The sequence below is a fragment of the Manis pentadactyla genome, chromosome 3, assembly GCF_030020395.1.
Source record: "Manis pentadactyla isolate mManPen7 chromosome 3, mManPen7.hap1, whole genome shotgun sequence".
NCBI classification, from domain to species: Eukaryota; Metazoa; Chordata; class Mammalia; order Pholidota; family Manidae; genus Manis; species Manis pentadactyla.
In genome coordinates, this window is record NC_080021.1 from 101093278 (window position 1) to 101113258 (window position 19981).

Consider the following 19981-nt stretch of genomic DNA (forward strand, 5'->3'; position numbering starts at 1 on the left):
AATAGGGGGATTTAATAGCTTATAGAAAATTCTACAACCTACGCCTCCCGTATTTTTGGGGTTCTGCCTGATCTTTTTAAAAGAGCTCATATATGCAAGCAAGGGCCAGTATTCCGGGGTGTGTGGATGTATTGTAGATTACAATTTCTTTAAGTCTTATTTGTGGATTTTTCAGGCTTTTGGGGGAGCAATTCTTCTGCACAGGTAGTTTCAAAATATTTCTGAAGTTGGCCTTGAAATTCTGAACATACACAAAAGCCAAATTGCTGTCTTTGGGTGTCCCCACATGTTTAGCTGTTCCCAACATGTGTGCCCTAAAGGCAAAGGAGCTGTTTTTTTTCCCTGACAAACATCAACAGCTTGCATTCTCGGCTGTGCTTCTACAGGCCAGAACCCATTTTTTTAAAAGGTCCAGGTAGCAGATAGGGGAGTGTGATTAGGAGGGTGCTAAGAAGTTTTCTCTGTTGCACCTGTAAGGTCCCCATGCTTTACTCCATACCTTCCAAAGCCACCAGAGCTTCAGAGTGGGATTAAACAATTTAGGGTAGATTCTGCGACCAGAATGGCAAAGTGCACCTCAACCAGGAACTTGGGACAAGGTATGGCCCTGCCTGTTTCTGGAGCAGCTACTCTTCACTACCCCCACTTTTTTTTTTGGTGGGCCATATGGAAACACCTGAGTGGATTCTTCTCGGAGGTACTGAACTCCCTGGCTGTGTTCATGGTTTGCTGATACATAGCAGAGGATGCCTCTAGGCCCTGCACAGGATAGGCAACGGGCTTACCCTGGCCTCTGCCTCTACTTGAATGTTGGCTCTTAGTTTGTGGTGCCGTGTGACAGAGCTGCCGTAACTGGGCCAGAGTGTCAGGGGGCCTCAGCCTGGGCTCCAGGTGCAGTGTTGCTGCAGAAAGGCCTCCAGGTGCACAGAACTGGGCGCTCCTCCCAGTTTCCTGAGCATTGCTGGGGGCCTGCAGTGGCGGGGCTCTGCCTGGCCTTTGGTCAGGAGGGTGTGGCACCGCCTGGGGGGCCACCCCTCACACGGGGTTGGGGGGGCACCCCAGCTCTTCTGTGCAAAGGCACAGCCAGACAAGCCTGCTGAGCCCAGCTGACCCTCCCGAGCCTGAGCATGGAAAGGAGGCACAGATGGCCGTGGTGGTGGCCCTGAAGTCCAGCCACGCATGGGAATTGACCGCAAGGCTTTCTAGACAGTCAGTGGCTGTTCAGAGCTGTGTCAGAGATGGGGAAGAGTGGAATGGGGGAGACTGGCATCTCTCCATTCAAACACTTTCATGTGAGTTTCTGAGGGAGTAAAGAGAAAACATAAGAGAAAGAAAGCACAGAAAGTTACAAAGGCTGAATGGGTAAGAGGTGGAGGGAAACAGGAATAAAGATACAAGTGTGGAAGAAGTATGTGACCAAGAAAACAGAGGGAAAAATTCTGCAGGGTCCAATTCATGTCTTGCAGCATATAATGGAAACTAGAGGGGTTTCTGAGAGGGCCACAAAACAATATGCCCCAGACAGCCTGCTTCCTCCTGAACTGTTCTTAACGAAGAATCCATCCAGCATTTGTTCAAGATCTTTTTTTTTAGACCTTAACTGACTTACTGATCCATTGAGTGAAAATTCTCTCCAACACTGGGCCACTTTTTTCTATCATTTTATTAAAGAGCTGGCTAAGGGAGTAGGTGAACTGGATAGAACACAATAAGCTCAGATATGTAGTGTGGCTTCCAGTCCCGTTCACGGATAAAGAAGCTTGGAGAGCAATCTGGAATGACATAACAGACCAATATTGCTTTCTCTCTCTGAAAGTGAGTGTGGTTTTGATAGACTTTTAATATGTATTTTAGGGTTTGAACTGCATACTGTCACTCCATTATTCTCTGCCAGAGGATCTGAATGACAGCTCTTGCCCAGAGATATTTTTCCATTATAATTTTTCAATTTGTTCTGGTCTTAAAAATGTGTGTAAATGAAAACAGAGAAAATCCAAGCACTGTGCCCCCTTCAAACGTTCTGTTTTGTGTTTACAATGACTCTGCAGTCCCCTCTCTGCTTCCCTTTCTTTTTGGCACATCACCTTATTTTTTCCAGATTTCTGATCACTTCTAACATACCATAAAATATTTACCAAATTGGCAGGAAGGCTTCTTACTCTTCTGTATTTTCTGCTTCTTTCTGACCTATAATCCCTTCTTTTAGTTTCTCTGGTCCAAGGAAAAAAAAAAAAAACCTTTGGGAAAACCCAGCTTAGCCTTAGGATTCAAGAGCAACGGCCCCTCACCTTCCCTGGTGCGCAGCCTGCCAAGGATATTAAGAAACAGGATAGTCCCTCAAGCCCTTTGCTCATCTGCATGGGGAACGCTAAGCCAGGCTCCTTACCTTAAATAATTATAACAGCTTAGGTTTCCTTAGTGACAGGGAAAAAAAAATATTTATCCAGAGAACTCAGCCTGGATTACTGCAGAGCAATTTGTATACACTCACATTAGCAGGGGGTTGGTGAGCCCAGAGGCCCTTAGGCTGCACGGTATAACATTTTTGCTCAATTCCATCAATCTGAGAGCCATACGTCCAAAAAGGAGAGCACGCTTACCTTCCTTGGCTTCACTTTATCGTGGTAGTCATACTGAAAGATTCCTTTGTAGCTCAGTCCCAGCCACCATGGTATCCCCTGCTTGTCCTAGGACATCAGAAGGAGTATGGGTAAGTAAGGGGCCGGGGAAGATAATACAAACCCAGAGGCGATCTCCTCATTTCTCTGAAGATAAAGGAAAACACAAATTCCTTGCAAAGGATGGTGCCCACCTCTCTGCTTTTTACCTTAACATGTGCCCCATCATCAAAGGGTGCTCAGTTATGTGAGTAGGTGACATGGACAGTGCCCTAGGCTGGGGCCCAGCTCTGTTCCTAACCAGCAGCACAGCCATGGTCCGGCCTCCTTCATGAGTAAGTAGTGAAGGTCCTGTTCCCTGTTCTCCTAAGACTTTAGGTTTCTGATGTTGGGCCCCTCACCCCACAAGGGAAAATCTGAGAGATGCTGAGCATTCTAATAAAACCTTCTAATAAAAGCCTTCTGAGTAGAGAACTGTAATCAACTATCAGAGCTAAAAATGAGCATAGAACTATAGAATGCGACTCCTCTAAAAAACTGTTCTTAAAGATTTTATTGTTTTAGAGCACTTCTAGGTTCACAGCAAAATTGAGAGGAATGTACTGAGATTTCCCACGGGCCCCGCCCCTACACATGCACAGCCCCATCACCAACATCCCCCACCAGACGGGTGTTTGTTACAAGCAGTGGACCTACACTGCCATGTCATCATCACTCAGTCCCTGGTTTAAATGGGGGTCACTCGTGGTGCTGGACAAAAGTGTAATGACATGTATCCTCCATTACAGTATCACACAGAACAGTTTCGCTGCCCTAAAAATCTGTGTTCTAACTGTTCATCCTTCCCACTGTCTCCCAACTCCCAGAAACCAGTTTTGCCTTTTCCAGAAGGTCACAGAGTTGGGATCATACAGTACGAAGCCTTTCAGATGGGCTTCTTTCACTTGTGATACACTTTAAGACTCTTCTAATTCAAAAGTCAAAGAAATACAGGTAAAGGGTCAGTCCCACACTACTCGGCAGGCCAGTGGCAATACAGGGCAGGCAGGCTGCTCACCAGGCTGTCCTGTTCACCTTCAGAGTGGCAGGCTGGACTGTGTGACTCATGCGGTTGGACAAAGTAGCAAAATCAAAGCCTAGACATTCTGGGACTGAGTTAGAAACACCAAGTCTGTTTATTCCTTTAACAGAGATCTTTGCCCCTGGATTGTAGGCCATAATCTTATATTCAAGTGGGATGACTCCGCTGTTAAATAAAGCTCCCAAATGCTAGGAGTTGACAGTGGGCGTATCAAGCAGCCTTTACCTGGATTTGTCCTAACTGCGATGTCTATGAACAACCTAGTACATCCCATCGTAGATGTCTTGAAAACTCAAAATTGGTTTTGTGGTTTTCAAATATTTATGGGGCATGAGTTATTTCAAGGCAAGCACAAGACAAAGGGCAAAAGAAACAGATTTTGAATTTTTAGAAAAGTTTTAGGGCATATGATTTCTTAAAAAAAATTTTTTTAAAGGCATAAGGCTGCTGTCTCTGCCAAGTGCCCATACAGTGCAACAGTTTCAGAGAACGAAATGGGAGGGGACCCCGTGCTGCAGCGACCTTAGATGGACCATAGACTCTGGAATCGAGAAATCCGAGGCCACCAAACAAGGGGTGTTGATGCAGTTGGTTTAGGCTTGCTTGGACTCACGTGTTCTTTCTCCAAACACATAGGGGAGCAACTACTTATGCCTGGGGATTCCAAGGGCCAAACACACATGCTCCTGGCACTTTGAAAATCATAAGGTCTGCTTCTGGTCTGTAAGAACTGCAAAAGAGCATGTTTCTACAGTTTTCTTGGAAGGCACAGAGCATATGTATTAGAGGTTGTCTTGCTGTTATGCTCTTGGGCCGACAAACTCTAGGGCTGATGAAGAAATGGAACACAGGTTTAAGCAAGTAGAAGACTAGATGAAGTCTCATCTCAAAGATTTCTGATCAATCTGTCTCATTGGTCTTCTGGTATCTAGAAAGTTTTTATGGGGAGAGTTGGGAAGGTACATTTCTTAATCTCTAGTTTAATTATGAGTGATGGAGGTGACAGCAAACTAGAACAAACAGCAAATCATCATCCCTACCAGTCCCCACCAAACTCTTCAGTATGATTAAAAGAAAAAAAAGAGAAGTGTTTTTTTTAGGGCAGGTCTGACAACCTTACACCAAATGAGTTCACTTACCTTCACTGCGTAATAGTGAACCCCATAGGTTGGAAGAGACTCCACGATGCTCATGTAGCTGGGAAGACACCACACACAGACACACACACACAAGGGTTATTCAGAACTGGTATCATATATATATTTGTGTGTGTATGTGCATGGTAAAGTTCTAAGAATGATTATTTACTTGAAAATTAAATTGAACCTTCTCCCTCTGGAGATATGCCTTTCCAAGCAGAAATGAACAGACCTGCCACATGCTATGAGAATGCACACGAACCCTCCCCTCCTGGGAGGCGCCACTTACTTTACAATTGCTTGACCTCTGGTCTGGCCATTCAGTTTCTTGTAGTGCTCAATGACTCGGTCCTCACTAGGATTACAAGAAAGGGTGCTGTTAGGACAGTCCCAGGCCAAGAGCCGAGCACTCTGCTACTGGAGATAGTTCTTCTGAGCAACCTCTTGAGATGCTCCAAGGAACCAACAGCTCCTGGAAAAGTGATCTGCGCTGAAGTGGCTAGTCTGAACTAGCCTGTGAGATGCCCTGGGCTAAGGATTTACTAAAAAATTCTGCAGCATTCTCTTTATCTTGGACTTACAATCAGATTAGAAAAAAAAGACTAGAGTTCAGGTTTGGGGGTCAGCTCCTTGCAAAAAGTGATACCATGAAAAGGTGAACAGGCATCTCCATGGGGAGGGACAGGGAATGGGGCAGAAAGAGGACTGAATGGCTAGTCCTTCCAGTCCCCCTCATTTCCCAAGTCCCGCCTGTACAGGGCCTGACATGGAGGGCAGGTGCTGACCCCAAAAGAACACCCATGGCCTACTTACCCTGAGTTAGTTTTCAGGGTTGAGGGCTTCCAAGGGGGTTGGGAAAGTTCTGGAATTTGGGTCTGGTTAACAGAAACCACAAGGAAATAAAAGGCTCAGAGGAATATGCCAGTTACCCTAAGGGAGATGGGAATTCCCCTCTCTTCTTAGGTCTTAATTCTAAATCAAGAGATTTGCTCCAACAGCAAGCCAAGCCCTTCTCTGTCAGGGCAGAGGGCTGAGGGGCCTCCCTGAGAAGTAAGCCTGGTGGCTGGTGGGCAGGAGCAGAGGCTGCTTCCCGCTGCCTTGGTGAGCGCTGAGCCGGGAGTCTCAGGGAGGCACATCCACCTGCCGAGGAGCCAGGTTCAAGGGCCTTGGCCCCAGGACGGCCACACTACCTGGGAACCTTATTTCTCACTTTCTTGCCTCCCCCGTCCTCACCATGAGCCAGGACTCCACAATGGGGGGCGATGCCAGGGACAGACCCTGAAGACCTCCCTGGTTGGCCTTTATGATCTATTACTGATTTACATTCCAGAACTGATCTAAAACCCTTCTGCCCACCTTTCTTTCAGCTAGGGTGTTTCTGGGGGTAACATGTTCTATATGTTCATTACCTCTTACCCTGGGTAATTTATTGATCTGCCAATGACTACCTTAATCTTCCATGACAAGTCTTCATTTTGTTAGTCTGAAATTTGGTGCATGTGAGGTTGTCTGGCTCTTCACAAGAGAGTGTCTGCAATTCACCAATACCCAGAACAGGAGTGGCCAGCCCTGAGGGGCCTTTCTCTGGTCGGAGAGTCACCTCTGTAGTTGCCCTCTACTTAGGAAGGGCAGACGCAGACACACTCTCCTCAGCTCGGCTCCACAGCCTTGTGGGTTCTGCTTCAGGGGTGGCGGAGCCCCCTCCAGACACAATGCTGCAAGAGCGCCCTCCTCAGGGAGGACCCCGGCCACACCACAACTTCCGAGTTGGGTCAGGATGTCCAGGGTTGCTCTGCCAGCTTCCTCCCCATCCACCCCGGCTCACTCGTGTGATGGCAGGTTTTCTACCACACCACTCAGCACTTTGTGAGTCCATTCCTAGCCCCAGAGTCAAGCAGCTCAGTGTAGATACGAGCCTATTCCCTTCACAGCTCTGGGAGAGGATCCCGGGCTGAGGCGGGGAAAGGAAAATCAGTAGTGTGCTGCAGCTGTGAACACAAGCAAGACTCTGGAAAAACAACGAAAGTCAGAAATGCTATCAGGCAGCTGTTCAGCTGTTTACCAACTCAATGGCTTGAGCACTGGGTCCTGCCCCGCCTCTGATGCTGCAGGCATCTTGCCACCCCCACCTGCGTGTATCTCCTGCTGTCTGAGGCCAGCTGCGGGGCAGTGTCTCCACAGCCTCCCCACCCCGCGGGCCCACAGCAGGATGGCACACCACCTGATGGAGAACCCACTGGCCCATGCCCTGCTCCTGCCTTTCTGCTGGAGTTCACAGATGGCTACAGTGCACTGAGCTTGGCAGACAGTTCGGCACCCACCCCAGGTTTATGGCAGGGACTCAGAGCGTAACTATTAGCGATGTACCAGCTAGAGTAAGTGGCATCCCAGAACACTATCTGGAGGACATAGTGCCACATGAAGAAAAAGACAGATGACTAAACCTGACGGTGCCTAGCCTTGGCGTTAAGTTACATCATCTCTGCAGACAAGGGGTCCAGGAAATGGGTGGTGATGTAAGAGGACTCCAGGTGACGGGACATGGTCCCCTGCTTCGGAGGAGCTGTGGTGCCAGTGATTCTAGAGTGAAGGCAGAGGCGCCCGCCCTGTGTGGCTATTAGTGTGGGCCAGCACCTGCAAGCTAGACTCCAGGAGAATCCAGGTCAGGGCCCTGCTCCTGCCTTGTTCTATAGCCCTAGGCACAGGATTGTAACTTTCTGCCTCCCACGCTGCCCCCGAGAGAGATCACGTGGAATGAGAAGTCCAAGCTTGCCTAAGTGCTTGGGAAAATCAGCCGGAAGGATTATTGCATGATTACTCAGCATTATTATGAACCATTAGCTACTTTCTAATTGCATTATGTGACATCTGTCTTCCTCTCTTGGATCACAGTCTGAATCAAGTTGGTTTGGTTAATTACATTTTACAAATGGGAAATCAAGGCAGCAGAGAAGCAACTCAAGCTTCCTGGACTGTCATTACCTCGCAGTTCAGAGCCAGCTAGGATTCTAAACCTCACTGCTTTGCTCACTAAGCTCTAATGCCTTCCCTGATTTGTGCAGATGGGCTCCCTATGGCTTATTTTAGAGTACTGAGGATGCATCCTTTGCTCAGGAATGATCAGGGCAACTTGAGGCTGTGGCAACTCAAAGAAGAGGGAGTGAAGGTCTCCTCTGCCAACACGGGGTCTGGTTCATGCTGCAGATGAGCCACGACTCTGAGGCAGAGGTAACCCTGAACACATTTGGTCTGCTAGCTCTTGTGCCAGTCTATGAAGCATGAATGGCAATTATCCCTTTCCTGACATCTTTGCTTTACAGAAATCCAAATAAGTAGAATACTAAAGCAAACCACAACTAGCCAACCATAATGAAATGAGGTGAGAAGGAGCATTTGTTTGCTTGCTTGTCTGCCGCAATCCATCATCAGAATGGTCCACGCCACTGGCCTGTTTATAGATACGCTGGGCTGTGGAGCCTCAGGGCATCTGCTCGAAAATGGCCCTCCCCTGGTCCTGCCACCTCTCCATGCATTTGTACAGGGTCTAAATGAGGCCCAGGAAAGTGCTGGCCTGGTCACAGAGATGCAGGCAAGAGAGCTGTAGATATGGATGAAGATGAAGATATTCACACTGACAAAAGAGAAAGTGGGAACATGAAGGAAGGAGCTTCTGTATTAGTAATAACATGTGAGCAGAGAGCAGGTGGACACAATGAAAGGAAAATCCAGAGAGAGAGGGAGGGAAAGAGAAGCCCTGAAATGAGTGTAGGGTATAGAAATGTTCAGAAATGAATGAATGAGGAGGTAACTGGGATGGATTAGGCTAAAAGCAACTGAGTCCAGACAACCCAGCAACACCACAGCCCCTCTGGCCAACACATCCCCGTGAGTAGGAACTTCTGGCCTCGAGAGTGACATTCTTGTGTCTCTAGCTCCTTCACCACTGGTTTCCTGAAAATGAGTGGCAGGGATGATGTAGAAGATGAGGTCCAGGGAGCATAAGGTGTCAGGAAGCAGGCAATAGGGTTCCATGAACAAGGGGCCAGGTGCTCCCAGGTTGGGAGATCGGAAGCTGACACACGCAAGTCCCTGCAGTTGAAGCAGATTTTGTCTCTGGAGGGGCAGATTATAATGACTAAAGCTACTGTTTACCAGTATTTATGTTCCCCAAGGACGAGTGGCAACAAAACAGCTCCAAGAGATGAGATGGGGGTGTGAGCACATGGAAGGGTGCTCTCAGCCTCAGGATGCAGCTTCTAACTGCAGCCCAGCTGCCCTGTGCCCTGGTCTCATGGGGAGAAATGATTTCTCTGACAGCCATATGGATGACTGAACCACTAGTTTGGTGATTGTAGAAGTGTCCAGGCCAGATGAGGTGATAATCCATGAATTTTATAAACATACTACAGAAGTGCTTAAAAGAACCACATGTTACAGTTTATCGGGACTGACTTGTTCTGCAATTTTTGTTTTTACAAAAGCAATTGCAGTGCTTTTTGTCAAGGAATACGAGAATGTATCAGGGAAGCCACATTCTGCTTTTCAAAGGACAATGGTCAGGGCTTGTGAGCCCAGCAGTATTTCAGCACATACCCAGGAATGCAAGCCCTGCTCAATTGGGACCAGAACCACAATCTGGGAATCTTTCACACGCCTGATTCACTTAGAATGAGTAATTTAGGGCCTGACAGATGAACTAAAGCTTAATGTTACATGGCAGCTAAATCAGGGGGTATGGGACATTGTGGGAAAACCAAAGAATCAATCTCTCTCTCCTGCAAAGAAAAAAACCCCTGCAGTTCCCCCACTTCTCAAAACCTCACACATCCTGTCATCAAATGACAAGGATTCCAAAACGAAACTCTAGCAGCACATGGAAGGCTGTCCAAGGAGGCAAAGCATCTAAAGTGAAATTCTAGAAGGGTTTTTTTAATAAAAAAGAAAGAAAATAGAAAAAGGAGGTCTCTCACATACTGCATCATTTAAATAAAGGTGGAAAAAACGGTTTCACCAACTCAAGCCACGTCTACAATTTGGGGTTGCTCTCCTATTGGGGTCCAGGCTGACCCTGCAGTAGTCAGAGCCTCCAACTCATGCCCAGCTGCAGAGAAGGGCACAGCTTACCAGTAGGCCAGGGAAGGGTGTTCCTTCAGGGCTTGAGTGGGAAGCGCTGGCAGCTTCTTCAAGTCACTCCTCACCATGTCGTTGCTGAAAGACAGAACGCCAAGAAGCGCGCTCACCCTCCTCGAAAGCCCCCGGGTGACACGAGCCAACCCAGTGGCCTCGCCAGGAGACCCCACATCTGCTCCCTTTTAATGAAGAGCTGTAGGAGGAGGGGGTGCTCTCTTGGTATTTATTTAATGTAGAGGAGAAAGAACACACCACGAGCAGAGCTGCCGCCATCTCCTCTGGTGCAGGGCTGCTGAGCAGAGCACCTTCTCAGCCTGCACTACCTCCAGGTGGAGAGGGCCATGGCACCCCGGGGGAGAACCAGGAGGGGCTCCTTGGCCCTGCATGGGTTGTAGGGCTGGGAATGAGCCCCACTCTTCCCTGAGGGCTGGTTCTCCCGCTCCACAGAGTGCCAACTTTCTCTGCTTGCACTGACCACACACTGGAGACTGTTTTCCAAAATATGACAAGTAAATGCTGCTTTGCCAAGGCTGGAAATGACTTAGAAAGTGTGAAGGGGGTCCTCTGGTATAACAGGGGCCTCTTCCCTACAGACGCACCTGTTCTCGGGTATGGCAGATGCCTTACATGCCCTGGTTTTGCCCAGGGTTCTGCAGATGCTTGCTGCCCCTCCAGATACTCGGCTGACCTGCATCCCTGCGGGGCCAGGACACCTGGGTGTTTGCACCCACACCTTACCTCTGGAGACAGTGGCATTTACTTTGGGATGGTGCTGGTATTAAAGGGTCTCACAGCCCCTGCTGGGGTGCAGGGGCTGCCCCCGGAGTGTGCCTTGCAGCCATAGTTCTAACCTATGCTGTGGAAGCAGCTTCTGTGTCGTTCATACAAAGCAAGGCAAACACTGGCCACCAGGGCCCTGGGCAGTGACATCAAAAAAGCAATGAGATAGGAGCTCATAAATATGAAGTGAGGAAGGAACCCCAGTCACAGATGGGTAGGTCCTGAGGGTTCCAAACCCCCCAAGCTGCTGACTGGAGGGTGTGCCCTCCATGCGTGGCCACCCAGCCAGCAACGCTGCTAAGAGCCACGGCTCAGCAGCCACCCTTTGGATACCAAGTGCCACTGGGCAAAACCACTCCAGTACTTTAAGGGTATTTATGTGGTGACAAAGCAACACATGGGTGACACTGTAGCTGCTCCCAGAATGGGTATTTTTCAAGCAAACTTAGAAACAGTGGCAGTGATGTTTGCAAATCCTAGCTTTGAGCAACCAACCAGAAGGAAAAGCTCACCTGGTTACTGTCTGAATCAATAAACCCAAGTACTTGAACTATTATCGTCTAAGTGGTATGGCAAGGATTTATTGATTAATAATCAATCAGAAAGCTGAAGGTATTATGGAACCCCTGCTATATGGAATGTAGCATGAAAAAGAAGCCATAGTCCTCGTCCTAAAGTGCTCAGTTTAGTGAGGGGGGTGAGAGGTGCGAATAAAAAGATGACTGACCATATGGGCCATGGTTGATCACATTGATTCAAACAACAAATTCAAAAGTTCATTGGAAAGAAGGCCCCTGTGGGCTCTTGGTTGGGAGCAGGCGTTGGGGCAGGCCTTACGTAGAGAAAAGGATTCGCTCCTCAGTGGAATACAGCGGAGTATGAGGGCCATGTAATTCGAACCAAAGAGATCAACTGGAGTGCGTGGTATTAAGGGCCAATAAGGCTAAATAAAAGGCAGATTAAGCACAGAATTCTGAGGACCTTCAATGCCAAGCTGATGGAACTCAAATCTATCCACTAGGCAGTGGTCAGCCGCTGGAGGTTTTCAAACAGGTTAGTTCCTGGTGTTCAGGAAAATTCAATTCCTAAGTAAGGTTTGGAAATTCTACCCAAATGCTATTGAGGCATAACTGAAGCAAACACTCAGTTCATCAAACACTCCAGAGCCCACAATGATGAAGTTCTGGAACTCATGTCCCCTGTTTACCTTCAAGCTCCCTGAGAATGGGATTCGACTCAGTGATTCATCAGTTACATGGAGCAGGTCCTTATGGAGAGGCGCTTCTGGGCTGTGCTGCTGGGAAACCCTGAGAAAGGTGATTAACCGGGAGCTGGAGTTTGTGTTTACTCCCACACATCACATGGACGGTATATTTGGGGAAGGAAGGAGCTAAAGGATGAAGGATTGTTTTACCCACCAAATACTAGTTTGTTGGCAAACACGTTTCCCTAATGACAGACACAGGTTTGGCTTCCTTGCTGGAGCTTGCAGTGGCTTCTTCAGCTCTTCTGCAGGGTGAGGTTACACACAAATATAATAAGAAATCACCAAGGCATGAAGCCCGTCCAAATCCATTATATCCTGGAAGGGATCCATGGCTATTAATCCTTTCCAAAGGACAACTATGTAGAAATGTTCTATTTGCCTTTCTGCTGTCTGTAAACATCTGCACTAGCTCAGCGTGGGCCAGCCCTGTCAAATGATCTGGACAAACTCTGTGCTACAAATCAGGAAACTGTCTTAATGGGAGACCTGGTCACTCTGCCCCCAGAGCCTTATGAAGCTAAAACCTAATGAATGTGCTAGAAGTTCCCAGCCTCCTCCCTCAGGCCATTCAGGCCTTTCCCCCAGAGCTCAGAGTACCTGATAAATGCCAACTTAGATACCCTAAAACAGGTCATGTTCCAACAGTGGTCATGTTCCACTTTTAGAAAAAGAAAAAAGGTCTCTTGGAGAGTTATTTGCTAAACTGAGAATAAACCCCAAATCCTCTTACTTGTAATATTAAGCAGATTTTATTCAAAATTTTTAGGTGGTTATTAATACTGCCAACAAAAATGTCATCCTTGAATGTTGTGTTGGTCTTTGATTCAGGTTTTTTGTTCTGTTTTGTTTTTTGGAGATGCTGTATCTCTCTTCTACTGCTCATCAAACATGGGAGGTTTGAATGATCTACCTCGGAAAATTAAGATTTCTACCAATACATCAACAAATAGGAAATCTGCCACCAATAACAACAAATTAAACCCACACACCATAAAGTGAAAAAAGCAAAAATTAAAATTTGATAGGATTAAGCAAAATCCATAATATGTTGGCTTTCTTTCATTTAAAGAAACAAGGAAATGCTTTCTCATATTTTCCCTGGGCCATATGAGATGTCCACAATTTGTAGGAGAAAGCTGGGACACACAGAATACCCTTAGTGTGAAAGTTTCTTCCTGAAATCAGTTGTTTTGATGTGCTTGGGTATTGAAACAACAGAGCACTGACCCCAGGAAGATGTACTAGTGTAACAGAAAGGACAATCCTGAAATACAAAGCAAGTGTCATATTATTTCCTCTGTATGTTCTGAGCATATCATGGAGTTAAAGTTCTCCAGCAGAGGGATTTCATAAGTAAAAATATTCTCATTACCTACAACTACAGGTCCTCATTGCCCAGAACTCCAAAATCTGAAAAGCTCTAAGAAACAATTGTTTCTTAACCCATTTGGTGGCAAGTCTAACCTTTATCCAGAAGGCAATGTTTGATCTGTCTCTGTCCTACCTGGTGTAAATATCCATGTTTGGATGGAGTATTCTACAGACTGGATTCTATCCTCTGCCCCAGTGTAGAGGCCTGAACTACTGCTCTAAGAGCCACAAATTCCTGAATTCAGAAACACTGGGACTTTAAAGCTTCAGAGATGCATTGTGGGTCTATATTACTTTATTCAATGGTACAATAAATCTAGAAAACTGAGAGAGATTAATAAAGTTGTAGGGTTTTTTTTTCTTCACTGATCTTTAAAAACCATGCAGGAAACAATTTCTCTCCTTTCTTTTTCCTTCCTCCCTCTTTTTTTGTGAATCAAGTTAAAGTTCAGGTTACAATAAAGAAAATGAGGACCTTGTCTGTCTCCTCTGGATCATGTTCTGTCTTTCACAGGTGGCTAGGGGTGTTGTCTTCAAAGCTTCTCTGGCCATTGTGTGACCATTTAATGTGGACACAGGGAAGCATTTTTGAGATTTTTTTTGGGCACCCTCTTGAGATTTTTCCAGCACGGGATTCTGGGCATGGCTCATGGGTACATATGCCACCCCTAATTTTACCTTCCATGTGGTAAAATTCTGTGTCTTTATTTCTGATTCTAACTGATAATTTATCTAAGTAAAGATTTCTTTCATGATTAGTGAGTTTGGTTTCCTAGGCTGACACAAAAAGTTCTGTGAATTTCTAACACAGCTGTAGACTTGTGAAACTCTAAACAAGTTAAAAAAATGTTTAAGTCTACAATTTAAGACAATACTTTTCCTCAAATAGCATAAGAAGAAGCAACTGATTCATTTTCTACATCACTCTTTACAGTGGGAGTCTTAATTCTGAAAAACTGACAGTGTGGCAGCCATGAACCTTTTTACTATTCATGAGGTCAACTCAAAATATGATATAGATATTAAATGCATGCTTAACAAAAGAGACTAGCTGTCATAATACAAAATTCCAGCCTTACTTTGATCTAAACAGTTCCCACAGGATTTGAAGAATATCATCCTGCAAAACACCCTATATGAAAACTTTTCTATGCTCAGAAAATGTGAATTACTCACTTGAAAGCTCAGTAAAATGGACTTCTGTGAACAAAAACAAAGCTTGCTATAGCAATTTATAACCTTTCCACTTGAACATTTTGTTTCAAATTTTCACAGATTTTGTTCCTTTCAAAAGGTCTTGCTGGTGTGAAAGATTCCAGCTGCTTCTCCCTTAAAGTTCATTTTTAAATCATAGGAAAACAACACACACCCCTTTCTCTCTTCTTTCCTTGGTAAAATAATATATGAGAATTATATAAATTTGAATTCTTCCCACAGGAACTCCTCTTTGGGCTGATAGATGTGTTTCAAGCTTAACAAATGACTTTTTTTTCTAGGAAATTTCAGTAGGGAAATTTGCAGCTTTGGGTAGTAAAGATACTATTAGGTTATTGTATTCCAAATGTTAACTATTCCAAACACAACTGTCTGGGTTTACTAATTATCTGAAAGTCTCTGCAAATTCATTTTTCTTACTATATGATTAATGTCAGCTGTTTTCTTTCAAGAGGCCAATTAAAAATTTGTAGGAAAATATACCCCAAATAATCAAATGCTCCAATAATGATTTAAAACTGTGCTTGCTTTGCATTATAGTAGTAAAACCATTTATGTAAGTACAAAATAATAATTATTAGTAGACTTGGAATTGTGATTTATAGACCTCTGCTTTAGATTAATCAATTTTCAATGCTGAGCAAGAAAATAATGTCAGCTTTTTAGAGATAGCAATCTATGCAAATGTTTATGTTACTATAAAAATCTTTTAGAAGAAATTAGCTCTTTGTCTTCTTTTCCTGTTGATCTTCTAAAATTTTTCCTTTAACCTATGACTGTCTACAAGGCATCGTCTAGTTTGACAAAATAGGCCTACAAACCAGGAATTTTCAGATACCAGTAAACCAAGTGTCATTTATGTCAATTTGCAAATACTCTTTTTTAAAAGGCAAAAGAGACTGCAAACAAAGAGCAAAAAATCAAGAGGGCACATTTTTTTTTTTTTGGTCACAGAAATTTCATTTTATCTTTCCAGACTAGTGAACACGTGTTCCCATGCTTTATAGAAGATAAAATATTAAATAGTCTTTACTTTTTTTTTTTTTTGCTTCTAAACCACTCTCCTCAAGACCTAACAATACAGTCTGTGGAGGTTAAAGGGATTTTACGGCACAAATAAATATTCCAACTCCTTTTCTGAAATGGAAGTGAAAAATCAATTTCCCTTGTTAATGATGGATCGTTACTCATTTCTATTGATTGACTAATGCATTGCTCTACTTCTAAAAGCATCACCTCACTATGATTATGATTTTAAGAGACAGAATGAAAAACCTGCACGTTGATAAATCAGAGACAAATAGTAAACTTTCTAACTGACCACTGAACTCTGATAAGTTGATATGCTCTCACTGGGACCAGCAATTAACTTTGTACAGATGTCATATAAACTGACCTCCAAGTACAGAGTCACAATTTTAGTTCTTTTTCTTTAGTTGCTGTGTGTATTTGGAGTAGACAGCCTGCACATGTAGGGTGCCCCTCTGCTGCCTCTCATGCATATTAGGCTTTGCTGAACAGTGAGCAAAATATGGCACATGGATCTTTACACAGCATTGCCTAATATCAGTCTTTCTTAGGTGCAGTTTGCTTACTGGTCCTCATAAATCTCATGCTGGTAGGATCCTGTTTTAATTATTAGTATCAGTACATCCAGTACTCTATATAACAAAGATATTTCCAGGTCCCTGCAGACAGCCCAGAGTAACAGAGCTTTCCTAACCTGGTTTCAGTAAATCTTGTTAACAAAAAATCCTTTTTTTTTTACTGGTCCCTGTTAATGTATAGATAATTCTTTATTTATATCAAAGGTAGTGTGATTTGAGCATTTATTTTTGCTCTTCAGCATAAAGTATTTTTTAATCAATTTATCAATTTAGCAAAATGCTGTTTAAAATGATTTTTTTTCCTTTTTCTTTGGTGGCACGCTTTTGGGAATATCAGAAGGCCTGACAGAACATGAAAAATGAGGTGATTCTCAAAATCAGGGTTAGGAGATTGGCCACTATGGTTTTCAGTTAAGATCCCCTTAGAGAAAAACACAAAAAATCAAGTTCTTGTAGGTAACATCTCATCTATTACAGCGTAGGAATAAGTTTTCTATTATATTAAATTAGCATGAACTGTACATTAGAATGTCCTGTTCAGTTGATTAGAGGTGTTCCCTGCAATGACCTTCTTAAGGAGGATATTATTTTTCTACAATAACCCAATATTTTTTTCTTTAATTTTTAAAATAAGAAATGTCAGTGCTCAGCACTCAAAGCATTGCAGCGTTTGTAATACATAAAGTACATATAAATCATAGAAAATGTGTTAGCCGACTAATGTTCAGGAGCAATTATTAAATGAGAACTTTAGTTTTCTAATCTGTGTAGACAGATCTCAACCTTGTCTTTGCCTGTGTAGCTGCCATGGTTAACGGCTCTCAGGCTATTCAATTGTTTTAAGGAGAAATGCTAACTCTACTGATTTCCTGACTGCTGATAGTCATTCGTTTTCTTTACATACATATACACGAGGAAGTGAAATAAGATTACTACATGCTGTGCTAAGGAAAATAACACCAGTGAGAACATATTATTTTTAGATACGACTATTTCCTAAACCTTTAACGGTATCTTACAAATTTGTCCACTCTATGATAGAAGACCAACATGTAAGACATATATTCCTTCTTATCGTGGACAATACTTCTTATCTTTCTATACCTCAGTCATTTTCTGTCAGCACTGCTGGACCCAAAATTTCATTGTGAAGTTCAGTAAGACAAGGAAGTGAGCCTTTTCATTAACTGGAAAGAAAAGGAGTTATGTAAGACTAAGCCTTCAGGGGTCTGCTGAGCAAAGAGTCCAAAAGAAGAAATAGAAAAGCTTGCAAGTTTCTAAGAGAGAGCAGCTAGGATTCTGGGTTGTCTTGATTGAGTTCTCCTTCTGGTTAAGTATTTCAGTACTTGGACTTCTCCTTTTTGTAAAAATAACCCTTTGCCTTTCTTACTTCAAGGAAATTGCTCCCATAATTTGCAGTTTTTTAACAGTCATCCTACATAAATGTACTCTGAATAAATTCATAGAAATGTAAATATATAGAATAACAACATCCTGGGCAAAATGGCCTTTTGGAAAGTTATAAATTCAGGCCCCCCAGCTATGTAAGAGTTGTTCTGCCTTTTTTGTGCAACCATTAGTTTAAAAGGTAATACCATCCTCTAGATTCTGGAATATCTTAGAATCCGGCCCTGGACCATGTGTTATAGAAAAGCCTTCCCCAGTTTTCTGTGTGTTCTAAGCTGACATCTCATTTTATTGATGTTTTTCAGGAAAATGTATTCTATTTACAGGGCAGGTATACAAGTCAAAGCCACTCAGTTAAATACAACTGAGATTGTACAGTCCTGCATTAATTATTAACAGAGCAAAACCAACTTCCTATAATATTAAATTATGATCATGGAACATCTAAACTGTCTCAGGTCCAGCCACCATACCGAATGTGACCAGCTTTAATGTTGGGATTTTTCAGGACGTAGCTGGGGAAGAGGCACAAACCAGGACGTTAGAATTACTTCTCTCATTCCCAAACTCCAGGCCACTCAAGAAGACTAACTCTGGGCCTGCTACAGACAGTAGGTGTTTATCGAGGAATCCCACGCCATAGATCACCTCCACCTTCCGTGATGTGCGTTTTAAGCTGGGGGATAAACTGACCTTTTCGGTGAGGTGTCTGACCTCTCCCTCCCCTGACAGCTATTTCTCTCCCAGATAGCTGCTGTTACAAACAAACCGGGAGGCAGCACTTTGACAAATGAGGCTAAAGCAGGATCCTTTGTTTCTCTGAAGCCAACAAGCTGGCATTCCACAGGCTCATTAGGGGGGCATGAATTACTGCCACGCCAGGTCTCTACTTCCTCTCCCCGAATCCCTGTGGCCACACGTTCCCATGGTCTGTGGGGCCAGATTACGCTGTCCACAGTTCACATTCCATCCTGTCAGTGTACTCTCAAAAATACATAATATTTACAGCAGAGTTCAGAGCTAGTGAAAGGGGGAAAAAGTATCTTCAGAGCAAGTAGGCCAGACAATGGAATCTGCTGGATATGTGGTTGTTGAATCATTTTTCACGAGACTCTAGAAATCTTTGTAATCATATGAGCCGGCACTTATCAAAAGCCCCAAATTCCAATGCTAAATGAAGGGTATAAAAGGTAACACATAAAACACATAACAAAGCATAGTTTCTGTATCCTGAAAATGTTTCATTCAACAAGTTCAGTGAGTGGTTACTGGCCACCTACAATGTTCAAGGTCTCCTGCTAAGGCTATAAAAAAGCCTGTCAGAAAAAATGGACTATTTCTGGTTTACAGCAAGAACTAAATAAAAGGGGTCTGGAGGTCTTCTTATGCAAATATTTAAGCTGAGCTAAAGGAACCAATTTTAGAATCAGGGGTCAGCACATTACAAGCCCCCAACCAGATCCACCCCCCTACTTGCTTTTATATGATCCATGAAGTAACAATGGCTTTTACATTTTTAAATGGTTGGGGGAAAAAACCAAAAGAAGAATGTTTCATGACAGATGATAATGTATATGAAATTCACATTTCCAAATCTATAAAGTTTTATTAGAACACTGCCACACTCATTCACTCACTTTTGTCTATGGCTGCTTTTGCACTAACAAAGGGAGAGTTGAGTAATTGCAACAGAGACTGTATAGCCTGCAAACCCAAAGATAAAACTGTCTGGCCCTATACAGAAAATATTTGTTAACCTTTGTTTTAGATCATAAAATAATTTTTTGTATGTTTGTGGAGATACCTGACTGAGACTCTACACCTCAGGCGCTGTTAGAGAGCAGAGCGAGCTCAAAGAGAGCAGCTAAGTCCTGGGAAGCCAATCAGCATGAACCTGACAGAGCTGGACAAGGACACACAGGCAGCCAGCCGATGTAGTTTAGTATCTTCAGACCAAATTACCCAAAGCATGAGAAAATAAACAACTTCCTTCATGGAGTGGAGGGGTGATTTGTGTTTCCTTTTAATACCAACTTTGCTAATTTCCCACCAGTGGGCCAAAATCCTACACCCTGCTGCTGTTGTTTGCACACGTGGTTTGGTCTTCTTGTCTCTAACCTTGATTCTGAAGACTGGGTTATCTTGGCCTTCCCTTGGACCAGTTCAGCAAGACAGACTCCCAGAGATAGTGCCTGTGTGAGCAGACAGTCCTGATGGTGGGTGACTGTAACCCCCAATTCTCTGAAGGCTCTAGTAATGACCATGAACTTTCAGCCATGCTGGGCAACATGCTGTGTTTAATGAAATGAATGAGAAGACTGGAGTTTGTTGTTCTCCAGAGTGACTGAAGCAGGACACAGAGTTCC

General features: G+C 44.0%; 1 protein-coding gene across 12 annotated transcripts in view; it reads right to left on the reverse strand.

Moving 5' to 3' along the window:
- FRMD4A (FERM domain containing 4A) overlaps window positions 1-19981 on the reverse strand; it is a 573879-nt gene that overhangs the window by 72884 nt on the left and 481014 nt on the right. For 11 of the 12 annotated variants that reach the window (XM_036908068.2, XM_036908069.2, XM_036908066.2 and 8 more), the window contains exons 8-11: window positions 9963-10046; window positions 5128-5193; window positions 4839-4896; window positions 2601-2687 (exon numbers count right to left, since the gene is read on the reverse strand). In XM_036908068.2, coding sequence (XP_036763963.2) covers window positions 2601-2687; window positions 4839-4896; window positions 5128-5193; window positions 9963-10046 — 295 coding nt within the window. Of the gene's footprint in view, window positions 1-2600; window positions 2688-4838; window positions 4897-5127; window positions 5194-9962; window positions 10047-12166; window positions 12185-19981 lie in introns of those variants that run through there. The other variant, XM_036908071.2, reaches the window with a different exon arrangement.